The sequence below is a fragment of the Dissoconium aciculare genome (genome assembly GCF_010015565.1).
Source record: "Dissoconium aciculare CBS 342.82 unplaced genomic scaffold K489scaffold_2, whole genome shotgun sequence".
Classification (NCBI taxonomy): domain Eukaryota; kingdom Fungi; phylum Ascomycota; class Dothideomycetes; order Mycosphaerellales; family Dissoconiaceae; genus Dissoconium; species Dissoconium aciculare.
The window spans coordinates 738,016-751,796 of record NW_022984952.1 but is presented as its reverse complement, the minus strand read 5'-3'; the positions used below and the strand labels follow the sequence as shown (position 1 = coordinate 751,796).

Below are 13,781 nucleotides of genomic sequence, written 5' to 3'. Positions count from 1 at the left end.
ACTATACCATGAGTCGGAAAAATCCCGGAGAATGGCAGTCGGCAGCCATAGCCCGTGCAGCCGTCCAGCGCAGTTGATTCGAGCGAATTCTGATTGGATATTGCAAGGATGACCACGGAGCACCTCTTTGCGGAGACAGCGTACCGATCTCTAAGAATGCATCAAGAATTTGAGGACTGCAAACTCGGTCAAGAGCCATTGAAACTTGCAGAGCTACAGCACAATGTCGACTGTGGCTGATAATTAACATGACAGGCACACCCGCACTCTCTTTGGCCCAAGTAGCCGAATCACAAGCATTTCCAATCTGTCGGTACCTAGCGCCATTCTGTGCGTGAGAGAGATGTGACGGCCAACATCCTGGGCTCTTTGGGGCGAGAACGGAAAATTCTCCTTCGACTAGTCTGCTGGACGCAATCGCCTATTCCAGCTTCGCATACATAGTCCCGGTCGTCGCCATGCGGCCGCCAGAACCAAGGGGTTGCGCGACTTGCGACTAAGGGTGTGTGTGTACACAGGATGCCACAATGCCAGCGATGTGCGCGCTATCCTGTACGTATACACACACCGGTCCCATTGCCACGATGCGAGTCCTGTTCACACCACATTCTGCTTTCCTCGTGGCCTCGGGATGTGCCTCCGATGCCTGACCCACTGGCGTGCCTGATGCACCCACTGCACGCTGCATTGCGTCAGCGCATTGATGGCCGAGTCGCTTTGGGATGATGGTCCGCTCCTGTCGCGCAGGAGCTGCCTTCCCGTGTGTCTCCTGTGAGGGGATTCGCCGTCCCCCCAACGTGCCGGACTTGTGCCGCCATCGTCCGACCATCAGCCGATATGTACCTGGCATGACTGCCCATCTCACACCAGACGGTTCGATTTCGGCGGACTATCGAGGCCACTATGCCAGCAAAGGTGGGCCACTGCTGTCAGAACGCTCTGCGAATCACAGGTCCCGATGAATGCTTTTGTCTATTGAGTCACTGCGAGGTAAGCACACCTGCTTCTCCACATGGATACAGCGTGGGCATCAATCGGCGGTACGTTGTCGGGCTGCGCTTGGTCAGTCGGTGTGCCAGACCAGGCAGAAGCAATATGACTTCTCTTTACAGCATTTTTACTGTTTTCTGGGAAGTTGACGATGGCTTGCAACCTGGCTCACGAGAAGATTGAGACGGTTCCTCCTTTCGTGCTGGAATGATCTCGACACATTCACTGTGCGCGAGTCGCCCAGTGCTGCTGCTGCGTTTGGCGCGCGATGAACTGCGACCGCAAGCGAACTGCTGGCCTCGAACTACGCAGCCATCGAGCTAGACTCATCGAGTCAAAGTGCTGTCACTTGGCTGATCACCGCAGTGACGCATTACCACGCCATTCTCGCTCGTAATCAATGCCTGTTACTGGCACGCAGGTCAGAACCATCAAAAAAAGTTCAGCGCTCTGCTGCTTCGAAATCCTCATCGATCGTGGATTCATTTCACGATCTGACAACAGCTCTTCGACGGCTTTCGCTCATGAACCATGGCTCTTCAGCACCTCCGTGAGACTGCGACTACGACAAGGTTCTCCACCGTCTGCGGAGGACAGACTTGCGCGTCAAACATCGGTCAAAACAGCGAAGTGGAATGTGGCGCTTGATGGGGCACACAATAAGATGCAAAAGCTTGGTGACTTGAGCATTGACGCGGAGTCAAACGTATGACTACAATCGACAATTTGCATGGAGTTTTGCATTCGTCCACCGAGCGACGAGGGACAGATGAGAACGCTCGGCTACATCAGGTTTTTTGATGACGATGAGCTATGTATATTTCTGTCCAGAGGGAAAGTATCGCAGGAGAGCTGCCACGATCATCGACCTCGCGCTATAGATCTGCATCCCGAGGAATCGCTGAGGTCTCAAGTCACGACTTGCAGAGGCCTGTTTGGCAGAGATCGAGGCCATGTCGACCGCAAACCAAGTCAGAACCAGTCTGTAAATCTATATCGTGGGCTTGTGCAGGGCGCTGCAATCGGAACTGACGTACGTCCGCTCGTAGAAGGCGGATTCTATCTCTCATTTCTCTAGTCATAGAGCCTCGACGTATGAGTGCCCAAGCAATATATTCATCGACTCGGGCATACGAATGTCAATTCCAGTTAGCTCATGACTTTTTAGGATACTACGTCAGTTCAGCCTCGTTACAGGCATTGTAGCATCTCGTTGTCGTGTATACCATAGACCCTTGGTCCAAACAGAATCAGCTTCAGCAACTTTGATGAGCGGCACCATTTGTGCTCTGCTCTCACAAGCATCTTTCTTACATTGCAACGATACACACCACTTTCACTTGGTCACATATGACTCTACCCATCCGATGTTATTTTTAGGCAGCATTGTATTTACACAGTGTTGAGCACGGGCCGTGACCCTGGCAAGTCTTGTGAATTTTGAGCTTTCGTTGTTACATATAATTGTTGATAATTGAATTGATACTCGCGCCACGACGACTCAAGAGCGCGACCATGAGTCGGAAGCTGCAATAATGTCAACCGATGGCTCCTACGACAACCGGCATCGCGCATTCCTTCAAGCATTATTCGGCCGGCAAACGATAACTTTTGAAGACAGCAAACCCTTGATTTCAGCAATCGAATCCGCGCACTCACCAGATCGGCCTACGCTGCCCGAAGACGTTTCCCAAGATGTTCTCGAAGACTACATCGATCGCGTCAACGACGCCATCTCTCCTTTCGATCTCGAAATTCGCAACACACTTCATCAGACCCAACGGATGAGGATCTACGCGCTGGTCAACACGACGAGCGATGCTCTCACGCAGATGGCTACAGTGCACTCAGCAGATGAGATCGCCTACGTGAAGCGTGTGTTAGACGCGATGTTCGAGACGCACAATACCCCGCGTGCCGAAATCATGGCCACGACTGGCATGCAGGCGCTTGAATTGGCGAAGCTGCCCCACGACCGCAGAGAGTCAAACGCACTGACACAGGCCGCGCAGAATGCTGCATTGACGAAAACACAGGCCGAAAACATGCTGGAGAGCATGGTCGCAGAAGGCTGGTTTGAGCTTAGCCAGAGAGGGTACTACAGTCTCACGCCACGAGCCTTGATGGAGCTCAAGGATTGGCTGGTGCGTACCTACAATGACCAGGCTGCGGAGTCCGATGAGGAGGATGATGAATCGCCGCGCATGAGACTCAAATTCTGCGAGGCGTGTCGCGACATTGTCACGGTGGGACAACGATGTCCTAGTGCACCCTGTAACGCAAGACTTCACGACGATTGTGTTGGAAAGATCTTTCGTGCACAGCATGGACAGCAGACATGCCCCAGCTGCAAGACTGACTGGAAGGACGTAGGATTTGTCGGCGAGCGTGCAGCCAGAAGTGGTAGAACTTCTACGGTCGGTGCTGACAGGAGGCGATCGACTGTGAACCACAATCACGTTGAGTCGGGTAGAGATGACGATGATGAGAGCGATGATTAATGTGATTGCACGACTTTTGGGAGTGTCACATCAGAGGCATCAGTAAAATTGACGCCAGCGTAGCCTCCGCTGAACGCTTGCATCAACGCGTAAGGACATGAAATATGTTTTCATTCGCTTGGCTCAAAAAACGAGCCAGACACCGAGTGCTGAATCTGTATCTATGCGCTACATCGCGCAATGACAGCCCAACTTCCGCGAGCGCCAAAACCCATGCAAAACCCACACCCACGCCGAAATCTCTTTCCAAACCAGTGCCTTTATCGGTAAGACTTCTGGTAGCGGGCACGAGCACCTGGACCACCGAACTTCTTGGGCTCACATCGTCGGTTGTCGGCAACGAGAAGGGTACGGTCGTAGGTCACGAGAGCCTGCTTGAGCTGGTTCTTGCTGTGCTCATCGACAAACTTCTGGTAGTAGGCGATCTGAGGGAATGTCTAGTTAGAGTCTCGATCACGGTCACGCAACATTCCAGGAGACGTGGAAATGACATACGATGCTCTTGGAGATGGCTTGTCGGATAGCGTAGACTTGCGAAGTGTGACCACCACCGCTGACACGGACGCGGATGTCGACACCGGCTATGAAATATTTGTTAGCAAGATGCCCAACCCTCTCACTGTTTCCCAAACGCAATTTCTGCCCTCCGACTATTGCTCGTTGGTTGCGCCCGCCTTCCAGCTCTTTCGCACCATTGATCCTTTACTCCGTCCGATGTTCCCCACGGTTATCACCACATACCGAATTTGTCGAGGCCGAGGATGAGGATGGGCTCGTAGACCTTGAATCGGAGGATCGCAGGCTCAACCAGGGAGAGCGGTCGGCCATTGACCTTGATGAGACCCTTGCCCTGCTTGCAATGGGCAACCGCAGTGGCGGTCTTCTTCTTGCCGAAGCACTGAACACTCTGGACAGTCGACATGATGTGTGGTGAATATGTCGTTCTGCACGGGTATTCTGTGAATTGTGGTTTCGCGAAATCGTTGTCGCAGTCGTTAGCGTAGCAATTCTTAGTTGTGTGTGTGCAGGTACGGCTGAACCCGCAACTGGGGCTTGGCAATCGGTCAACTTGCCCTCCAGGCTGGCAAGTTTCGTCTCTCTAGCGCTTCCGCAACTCGCTCACAAACAGGCCGACGCTGTCGCTACCTGAAATGTTGCAGGACTAAATAGTGCCATTTCGAGTGCACATCGTCGCTCTTCAAATATAAGACACTCGCTTTTACCGTGATGCCAAGAGATTTGCATGACCGATTCGCACCCACGTGAAAGTTCACATTCGAGAATTTACCTGGGCGATCCGCTGGAATCTTGCGAGCCGAGCCCTACGCATCGTGAGGATGTCGGCGTCTTATCCATGATCTAAGCAATACTATAAAGTCACCCGCAGCTATCGAGGCTCACAATGAGCCAGAATCGTCTATACGCATTTGGATCGAATGGATCTGGGCAATTGGGTATTGGTCATGCAATTGACGTATCCGAGCCCACAGAGGTCTTGCTTGACAGCAATGCGAAGCACAAAAAAATTGTGAATATTGCATCAGGAGGTAATCATACACTAATTCTTTTTCACGACGGTACCGTGATCAGCCATGGCGACAACGACGATGGCCGCTGCTTACATCACAGCGAAGACGACTCGTGGGCCCCGAGAAACGATAGCTCGATTGCAGACACAGATGCTCTGTCTAGTAACGGCGTCAGTCACATCGCAGCGACGTGGGCTGCCTCGATCGTGGTCTCCGGCTCCACGGCTGTACGTGTGATCGGATCCGGGGAGTTTGGACAGCTCGGCTTAGGACCTGGAGCAACAATTTCTGTGGTGCCGACCCTCATCGAAGACTTCCCGCCTCACGGCCTTCACATCGTCAAGTTGGCAGCGTGTATGGCTCATGTCGTTGCCGTACTCTCTAATGGCGAGGTATGGGGATGGGGAGCTGGCCGTAAGGGTCAGCTCGGCCGGCCCGCAGAGATCGTATGGGCACCACGCAAAATAGAAGGAATCAATTTCCCGGTGGTGGATGTCGCCTGTGGTAAAGACTTCACGTGCATTTTTGGAGACTCTCAGGAAGGCAAGTGCGTTTTCCTCGGATTAGATCGAAATGATCGATTCAATTTAAAGGGAAACGTCCCGCAACAAATTCCCGATTGGGAACAAGTCGCGAGCTCGTGGGGGTGTCTGTTCGTTCGTACAAACACTGGCCAAATCGTGGCTTGGGGACGTAATGATCATGGACAGCTACCGCCGAAGGATCTACCACCACTCAAAGCTTTTGCTGTTGGTAGTGAGCATTGCGTCGGTTTGACCAAGGCTGGAATTATCGTTGCCTGGGGCTGGGGCGAGCACGGCAATTGCGGTCGGCCTGGAGAAGACCTGGATGAGGTTGAAAAGACCTGGGTCGAGCTGGAATCTGGCGATGAAGTATCTGCAGTCTTTGCTGGTTGTGCTACTAGCTTCTTTGCTACGACAACGCCAGCGATGGCATATCAGCTTTCACTTTGAGTCATGGCGGCTTGCGCTCCTAATCAAACATTCCACGAAGCTGTTCACCCGCGGTTAGTTTATTATGCTTGGCCTGAAAGATACAGGAATACTTACTTGCGATAAACGCTGAGTGGGTTCGATTCCTTCTTGAGTTGGCCGTGCTTCTTCATGAATATCGTTTGAAAATCGTGTAGCTGTTGCGTGTCCTTGATGCGCCAGACGAAAACCATCACTGTGCTGATCATTGCTCGTGTCCCATCCGAGCATTGCTCCATCGTCCTCATCATAGTTCTGGGGCTCCCATGTCTGATCTTCATCAGCCGCGGTGCGATCCCGAATGAAAAGACTATCTTCCGCGTCAGGGTTCTCCACTGATTGTGTAAGAACCTGTTCACGGAGCGGAGGGCGGCGGCTTTGGCTTGAAAGCGGCTTACTCATGATCGACCGGGCAGCCGACAATGACGAGGTTGTTTGATCCGTCGGCCGAGGCCCAGAGAGGGTCGAAGGTTGCTTTGATGCACTCCTTGTTGATACGAATTTTGCGACTTGAGTCGACGACAGCGACGCTGCGCTTCCAGCGGTCATTAAAGTAAACTCGCAATTGAGACCCCGACTCTGATAAGCAAATTGAAGAGGTCGTGTAGGAGAAGAGAAGTAAGCAGATATGGGAGCGCGCAGTGTTTCGGCATGAGTGACTATCGCCCGAAAGTCCTTGACACTGATCACGATGTGTACATTCTCCTGCACGTGAAAGTCATCGAATTCGGTTGTGTGAATAGTGATCGCCGTCTCGAGTGGTTGCTTTAGTACTTCTGCCATTAAGTTAGACGAAACCATTCAACTGAAAACACCACATGATCTTACCTTTGCCGTCTTGGATCTTCTCCGTGAAGCTGGTGAAAATAGCCTTGCCATCCTGCGCGAGCATATCTAATTGTTCTGTCTTATGTCCAAAATATTCAATGTACTCGCGCAGAATCCTTGAAGCAATCCGCCATCCCTGAGGAGCCGACAGCTTGTCAAAGAGAGCGTGCATGATCTCCACCGATTCAAAGGTCAATCTGTAAGTTTTCGTCATCCCTGTGGCACATGTGAGCATTCTTGTGGAGAGACATAAGCCCCTGTAAGATGGAGACATACCAGACTTGGTGATCATCTTCACGATAAATCGGCTTTCCGCCACATCCAGTCCGTCTTGAATCGCGACATCGCAGCGATCAATCGCAGTTTCGCGGCCCCTTGGATCGCCTGATCGCAGTTTGAAGACTGATTGGAGAGCCTGAACAGAGTTAAACGTCGTTCGAGCGAGCAAATCATGTCGGCGCCGACCTTATTGAGCAGTTGACAGGTGAAACGGTCATTAACAGTCGATGATTGTCCGGCATCGAAGCTGTACTCGATGAAGAAAGTCTCAGCATCGAACGCAAAGGAAGCATACGCCGTCTTGGACAGATTCAATGCTGTGAAAGAGATCTGTAATGTTCACATAACGTCACTTGACACCGCATTAGCGTGAGTCGAGACTTTAATGGTGACCGGGCTGACGCGCCTTTTCGCGACGCGCTTCGATGGCAACGCCGTCACCAAATTTGGCGAGACAAGTGAGGATCTCAGAGATGCGGGCAGTCGCTTCCGCAGTGATGGAGAATTTCAACACGGCCATAATGCTGACGGAATGTGAATGGACTTCCAAGCTTATTCAATGTCTTTCAGGGAACGATCGAGTCGGGCATTCATGTGGTTATGTTTGACGCGAATTTGGCGCGATACGTTGAGTGGCGTGTCAATGTACACATTACGCATCCCAGGCAGCATTGTCATCATCACCATTTTCATCATCAAGACCATCAGGTCAAAGTCACCCATCTCGAGCTTTCACTTTCAGCTGCATTCCAAGGCTTATGACCATCCTTGTTTGCATGCTCACGCTACCATGGTCGCATAACTTCGTCATGTCCAGTATTGAAGAATACACCGTATTTATGTTTTGAAGCCACCGCGCACAAAGAGCACAATGGCTGCGCGTGAGGTGTTCCCTGCCGATTTGTGTCATCTCATTGCAAACGAGCTCGGCGAGCGATCTGACTTTGCAACGCTGTATAATTGTGTTATCAGCAGTCGCTATTTCGGTGCATGCGGTGCGGTCTCAGCACTCTATCGGTATCACTACCCAATTCTTCAGGTACTCGGCCCCATTTCGAAAACAACCGTGCTAAATGCTGTTCCAGGATATGTCATGCCTTCTCAGCCAAGGACGAAGGGCCTGATGTTTCTGTGGCCGATCAAGATTTAACGGCGAAGCGTATGTCTGTCCTATGGCGTTCACTCGTGCTGTCAGCGTTGGGCAAGACGATGTATCCTTACTGCCGCCATCTACGGACGCTATCACTCGGCAGCCTAGATCAACTGCTTCAGAGTCGCAGTGAAGCCTCCTCAAATTTCTTCACAGATGATCTGGCAGAATTTGGAATCATGACTTCCAAGATCGCGACCCGTGGATCAAAATTAGACATTGCAAAAAGCATAGCGGCAATTGGCGAGGTCTTGACACGCCATGCGCCTTTGTTAGAGGAGCTTTCCGATCCCATGGGAACCAGTGTCATATCTGTCCCATCTGTCCTTGAAGCATGGGGTCCTCAACTGGGGCATCTCCGATCCCTCGAGTTTTGGGATGGGGCTGTGTTGGCGCAGCCGGCGGTCCAGCAGATATTGCATGCCCATTGCCCGCAACTGAGATCCCTCAGAATCTACCGATGCTCCAATGATGATTCCGATGCCACTCTATCAGCATTCATCAACGGGATGGCGCAAAATTCCTTGGTAGAATTTCAGAATTTCGGCGAATGTCACATCGGCTTAGAGACTTGTCAAGCACTCAACAGTCACGCGAAAAGCTTGACAATATTGGAACTCATGCTTAGTGGGGATGACATCCTCGCACTCGCAAAGCTGCCAAATTGTATTGCTCTAAGGACTTTAACGCTCGAGTACGCTGGTGCTCCGCAAGACCTGAAGGAAACACAAAATGATAGCTACAACAAGATAATTGCATGGCTGCAAGATTGCGTGCACCTGAAAACCATAGCGTTTCGAGGTCTGAAATCTGCACCAGACCTCCTGACTCCTGTCCTAGCCAAGACCGATATGCTGGTGGAGACGCTAGAGATCGCAGCTCGGAATGAAGCTGCAATGTATGTGGCCAAAGACCATCGCGAATTTCATGAGGCATTGAGCCGACAGTCGACGCTTCGCGAACTAGTGCTCACCGCCGACGTGGACCTCATGACAGAGGAGGTCGACTATGACGTGATCCGTTCTATCTGCGCCTTGAAAAATTTGCGGCAATTGCGCCTCTCACGAATTTCTGACAATTTCACAGACGTGGAAATACAATCGCTGGCATCAAGTCTGCCCATGCTGGAGCTGCTGGTCATCGGTGGCATTGGGATTTCTGATGCGATCTGGCCGGTGCTCGCTCGACTGCATCAGCTGAAGCACCTGGCGATTACGGGGATCACATGCTTTACAGCTGACGGCATTATGAGCTTTGTGAACAGCCTTGGTGCAGGAAACAAGAATCTCATATTGTCAATGCTGTCTGTCGACCCGGATTATTCAATAGATGCTATAGTCCTGGATAAAATCCGCGGCACTGTGGTTTCCAAACTGGATGGCAGATTCGAGTACACACTGCTGCCAGGTAGGCGTTGACTCATTCCTGCGGGCCTTGCGTATGGTAGCTGACTGTTACGGCAGATCCCAACATGCTCGAGTTCGACTCCGATGAATCAGACGACTAGGTAGCGATGTGATGCGTTCCGCGCCTTCGGAGATGACGTCAGCCAGCTTCGCGGACGCTGCAATCAGTCAGCTTGAGTGCTACTGCACACGAGATCCAAGTTTCTACAATACAGCGGTATCCTAACTATTTGAGCGATCTAAAACTTGAAAATCCAATGAAGCGCATCTTGGTAGTGGCTGGTTCAGACAGCTCCGGCGGAGCGTGAGTACATCCAAGAGAGATAATTCTGATATTGGCATGAGTCTAAGCAATAATTTTGTGTAGCGGACTGGAAGCGGACCAGAAAGTGATCGCAGCTCATGGCTGTTATGCAATGACAGCCACGACTGCATTGACAGCGCAAAATACGCTAGGAGTCCGCGACATCCATGAAGTACCCCCTGAATTCGTTCGCAAACAAATTGATGCTTGCATTGAAGATATTGGCATTGATGTGCTCAAGACTGGTGCATCACTCCCCGATAAGGTCGATTGAGCTGCGCTGACTTGCGAGAAGGTATGCTGGCCTCAGCCGAAATGATTGGTACCTTGGCAGAAGCAATTGCACGACATTCTGTAGCGACGACTGTCATAGATCCGGTACGATGAAATGACTTGATTGATACGTGCAATCGCTCGAAATTTGCTAAGCTAGCGTTGAAGGTGATGGTTTCGACGAGCGGTGCCCAGCTACTACCAGAAACAGCAATCGAGGTCCTGATAAAAGAACTATTGCCTCTGGCCACTCTTTTGACACCAAATGTACCTGAAGCAAACTTGTTACTGCGCGAGGCAGGTCAATCGCCAATCGATGTACAAAATCTAGACGACCTCAAAAACCTGGCCGCATCAGTTCATAAGCTCGGACCGAAATATGTTTTGCTCAAGGGAGGACATTGTCCATTGAACACAGATTACATGCTCGCAACCGATGATAGCTCGAAGCAATTAGTTGCGAACGTCCTCGTTGGGACAGAAGTCCTCGACGTCCTCGAGTTACCGTACCAGAAATCAAACAATACTCATGGGACTGGTTGTTCGCTTGCCTGTAAGTTCGTGCATCACAAATTGTCAAACGAACACATTTCCTGATATGGGAATAAGCGGCCATTGCGTGCAATCTTGCGCTGGGTGTCGAGTTATCTCAAGCAGTTGTAGCTGCCTCTCGATACGTCAGTGCCGGCATCAGAACGAGTATAGGCCTGGGGCATGGCTCTGGGCCCATTAATCACTTTCATTCGGTCCAAATCTTGCCGTTCGTCCCGTGAGTCCGATGATGTTTGCTTTTTCGCCTGGTCCTATGCTGAATTGATTGTCTTAGCGGTACCTTCATAGAACATGTCCTCGCGCGAGCCGATGTGCAAGCAGTTTGGCACGACTTTACGCATCACGAATTTGTGGCAAGGCTCGGCGATGGGTCACTGCCCTTGGAAACTTACAAATACTACATGATCCAGGACTATCTGTATCTGGTAGGTCACTGCTCTGCGACTGGTTTGCTTCGTCTAATGTTCTTGACAGATCCATTTCGCCCGCGCCAATGCTCTCGCCGGATACAAAGTGAAAAAGCCAGACGACATTGCAGCGGTACTTATCCCCAAATAGTCCCGCTATGAATGCTACGACTGACGACTCCAGGCTGCTGCGATGGTTGGTCATATACGTCATGAGATGAATCTGCATCTGGAAGAGTGCAAAGAACTTGGTCTCACAGAGAAAATGATTGTGGAACACGAAGAGTCTCAAGGTAAAAGCAGAGCCTGATCATCTTGGCGCTTTCTTCCACGGCGTGGCCAATTGTGCTGATAAATTGTAGCCTGTACCGCCTACAGCCGATACGTGCTTGATGTTGGACAGTCGGAAGACTGGTTGGCCCTTCAGATCGCTCTCCTGCCTTGCCTGCTAGGCTACAGCGTGATCGCAAAGCGCCTGAAGACTCTCCAGATAGACCAACCCGCATCGACACCAAATCGTTACTTGAAATGGATAGACAACTACGTAGCTGAGGACTACTCGGAAGCCGTGAGATCGGGCTGTGGTAAGTTCCTGACGGGAAATCGCGCAGTGAATCTGAATCTAACCTTAGTCAGCGATCATTGAGAAGCACGCTGCTCATCAATCGCCGACTCGCATCAGCGAGCTTGTCCAAATCTTTGTGCATGCAACCAAGGTAACAACTGCCCCAACGCGTAACGAAGAGAAAGCTAACGCAGCGACCAGATGGAGACAGGATTCTGGGACATGGCGGGAAGCGTTCGGGCGTGATCGAGCCTTGAAACACTCGATAAAATATGCACTGATGTTCGCATTTAAAAACAATTGATATCCCCTGAGAGCAGTTCAAACCAGAAAATACTCCCAAACGCCCCGCGATGCTGTGCAAGTCTTGCAGTCTTTAAACTCCATGATGCATTACATGAGTGTGCAGCAGCTATTCTGCTTCTTAGCTTGCGTATAAAACATCTTGCTCTGAGCACTGAGTCCATCGGATTTGGCGACCAGGCTGTCAATCTTTTCACCCCGCTCCAGTACCGACTCGATTGTCTTGTGCAGCACGATCTTGGTCTCGTCGAGCTCTTTTTGGATCTAAAGGGGATACGTCAGCGATCACCGCAATGCAAGCTTCGCTTCGAAACACCACGATCTGTCTGCCACTAACCTTCATGATGCTGTCTGCTTGCGCAGGATCTTGGTATTTCGTGATGTACTCTTTCAGTTGTGGAAAGGGAACCTCGCCGTTGCTGTTCTCCCAGGCGCTTCGTGGAAATTTGCTAAGGAATTCATCCAAGATCTTGCCCAGAAGTTGATGTGCAACAAGCGCCGGGTACTCCTGGTCACTGATGATGATACCAGCTACACCTTCAGACCTTGCGTATGCGTGAAATGTGTATGACTGCTCCTCAACGTCTTGCCTCTGCCCAGCCTTTGTTCGCTCGGCTACAGTCTTCGAGAACAAAGACATGAACTCTCCAACACTCGTTCTCGTGAATCGTGAATAGGAAGAGAGATCGCGCTCGGCGCATAACTCGACAGCAGGCTTCTGCTCATTTTTGAGGATCTATGCCTGTTCAGTATTGTTCTCGGGGTGGAGAACTGCGGCGAAACATACACCAATGTATAGGATCTTCATGTTTGCGGTTCAAGTCGAGATTGGTGAATTTCGGAAGTTGCTTAGCTTTCGAAGTTATCAGTAACCGTAGGGGTGTGATTGTCGGTCTTCAGGTTGAGCAACATGGCGCGCGAGGCATCGTTGCCCACCGACTATCCCCGCCGCTCGTCACGTGCATGATAATTAAGCTGGCGCCAGCGGCGCGTCATCTCACGATCAATACTCTGCTCAGCATTGTGCCAGAGGCATCATTATCCACAAGTCGCGGTGCCTTCATTCAACATGGCGCCCATCACTACCGCTTCCAATGATGAGACGCACGCTGCCTTGTTGGATACGCTCGACTTGTATCAACACCCCAAACCTTTTCGCAACCCAGCATGGAAGATCCCACAACGACGCAACAAGAATCTCAAGCAGATCTTATCCGAAGCACAACGAGCCCAGCAGAGCCTGTTGAATACCCAACAGAACTCTGGTGTCAATACTCCTCACACTTCAGCTGACGGCAATACAACCAGCTCAGCTAACCCGAATCTGGAGAAAGCGAACCAAGACTTAGGACGGCTGGTGCTGGAGAAGAACGCGAAACAGAAAGGCAATGCTGCGCTCGCTCCGACCAGTCTTACCATGGGGTTGGGACCGAGTGTTACATACACGAGTATCGCAGCTGCACCAAGTCTGAAGCCGAAGAGGAAGTACTGTGACATTACTGGTCTTCCCGCTAAATACAAAGATCCGAAATCAGGGCTGCAATACTACAATGCAGAGGTCTATGCCGTGGTCAAGAGCTTGGGAACCGGACAAGTTCAAGAATACCTGGCGGCTCGTGGCGCAAATACTGTTCTCAAGTGAGGAAGAGATGCAACAGCAGGAAGAACCGCGCTCCACATGTGACCTGGGTGACTTAGCGCA

The 13,781-nt window shown here is 51.2% G+C and overlaps 8 protein-coding genes across 8 annotated transcripts; 5 read left to right on the top strand and 3 right to left on the bottom strand.

Moving 5' to 3' along the window:
• Nucleotides 1-2,525: 2,525 nt before the first annotated feature.
• K489DRAFT_392413 (DNA repair protein Nse1) lies at nt 2,526-3,730 on the top strand (the record flags this gene model as incomplete). The annotated part of the gene is made up of 2 exons (XM_033606737.1): nt 2,526-3,393; nt 3,555-3,730. The coding sequence occupies 2 exons, from the start codon at nt 2,526-2,528 to the stop codon at nt 3,590-3,592; spliced, it is 906 nt and encodes a 301-aa protein (XP_033463096.1). The 3' UTR covers nt 3,593-3,730.
• A 21-nt stretch (nt 3,731-3,751) lies between these two features.
• Nucleotides 3,752-4,413, bottom strand: K489DRAFT_350322 (ribosomal protein S9; the record flags this gene model as incomplete). Its single annotated transcript, XM_033602420.1, has 3 exons — nt 3,752-3,916; nt 3,987-4,072; nt 4,233-4,413. The coding sequence occupies 3 exons, from the start codon at nt 4,411-4,413 to the stop codon at nt 3,752-3,754; spliced, it is 432 nt and encodes a 143-aa protein (XP_033463095.1).
• A 202-nt stretch (nt 4,414-4,615) lies between these two features.
• K489DRAFT_376454 (RCC1/BLIP-II) lies at nt 4,616-6,310 on the top strand. Its single transcript, XM_033603917.1, has 2 exons — nt 4,616-6,034; nt 6,091-6,310. The coding sequence occupies exon 1, from the start codon at nt 4,894-4,896 to the stop codon at nt 5,992-5,994; it is 1,101 nt and encodes a 366-aa protein (XP_033463094.1). The 5' UTR covers nt 4,616-4,893; the 3' UTR covers nt 5,995-6,034; nt 6,091-6,310.
• Nucleotides 6,049-7,639, bottom strand: K489DRAFT_312868 (uncharacterized protein; the record flags this gene model as incomplete). Its single annotated transcript, XM_033600894.1, has 5 exons — nt 6,049-6,788; nt 6,841-7,056; nt 7,117-7,255; nt 7,306-7,436; nt 7,513-7,639. 5 exons carry the CDS (start codon nt 7,637-7,639, stop codon nt 6,049-6,051), a joined length of 1,353 nt encoding a protein of 450 aa, XP_033463093.1.
• Nucleotides 7,640-7,990: 351 nt separating this feature from the next.
• Nucleotides 7,991-9,687, top strand: K489DRAFT_311940 (uncharacterized protein; the record flags this gene model as incomplete). Its single annotated transcript, XM_033600821.1, has 2 exons — nt 7,991-8,136; nt 8,205-9,687. The coding sequence occupies 2 exons, from the start codon at nt 7,991-7,993 to the stop codon at nt 9,685-9,687; spliced, it is 1,629 nt and encodes a 542-aa protein (XP_033463092.1).
• Nucleotides 9,688-9,865: 178 nt separating this feature from the next.
• K489DRAFT_376450 (uncharacterized protein) lies at nt 9,866-12,281 on the top strand. Its single transcript, XM_033603916.1, has 10 exons — nt 9,866-10,224; nt 10,275-10,357; nt 10,421-10,805; nt 10,862-11,021; nt 11,079-11,229; nt 11,279-11,344; nt 11,396-11,504; nt 11,574-11,795; nt 11,848-11,927; nt 11,978-12,281. Exons 1-10 carry the CDS (start codon nt 10,092-10,094, stop codon nt 12,020-12,022), a joined length of 1,434 nt encoding a protein of 477 aa, XP_033463091.1. The 5' UTR covers nt 9,866-10,091; the 3' UTR covers nt 12,023-12,281.
• K489DRAFT_331687 (snare-like protein) lies at nt 11,698-12,887 on the bottom strand (the record flags this gene model as incomplete). Its single annotated transcript, XM_033602146.1, has 3 exons — nt 11,698-12,343; nt 12,417-12,815; nt 12,867-12,887. 3 exons carry the CDS (start codon nt 12,885-12,887, stop codon nt 12,170-12,172), a joined length of 594 nt encoding a protein of 197 aa, XP_033463090.1. The 3' UTR covers nt 11,698-12,169.
• Nucleotides 12,888-13,148: 261 nt separating this feature from the next.
• On the top strand, nt 13,149-13,721 carry K489DRAFT_386538 (uncharacterized protein; the record flags this gene model as incomplete). The annotated part of the gene is made up of 1 exon (XM_033606234.1): nt 13,149-13,721. One exon carries the CDS (start codon nt 13,149-13,151, stop codon nt 13,719-13,721), a length of 573 nt encoding a protein of 190 aa, XP_033463089.1.
• Between the last annotated feature and the right edge of the window lie 60 nt (nt 13,722-13,781).

What these genes read in the sequence shown, in the direction of transcription:
- K489DRAFT_376454 (XM_033603917.1), top strand. Translation starts at nt 4,894, where the DNA reads ATGAGCCAGAATCGTCTATACGCATTTGGATCGAATGGATCTGGGCAA.
- K489DRAFT_376450 (XM_033603916.1), top strand. Translation starts at nt 10,092, where the DNA reads ATGACAGCCACGACTGCATTGACAGCGCAAAATACGCTAGGAGTCCGC. An exon ending in AGCCAGACGACATTGCAGCG is followed by an intron (nt 11,345 to 11,395) that starts GTACTTATCCCC and finishes TGACGACTCCAG; the next exon opens with GCTGCTGCGATGGTTGGTCA. An exon ending in AGCCGTGAGATCGGGCTGTG is followed by an intron (nt 11,796 to 11,847) that starts GTAAGTTCCTGA and finishes AACCTTAGTCAG; the next exon opens with CGATCATTGAGAAGCACGCT.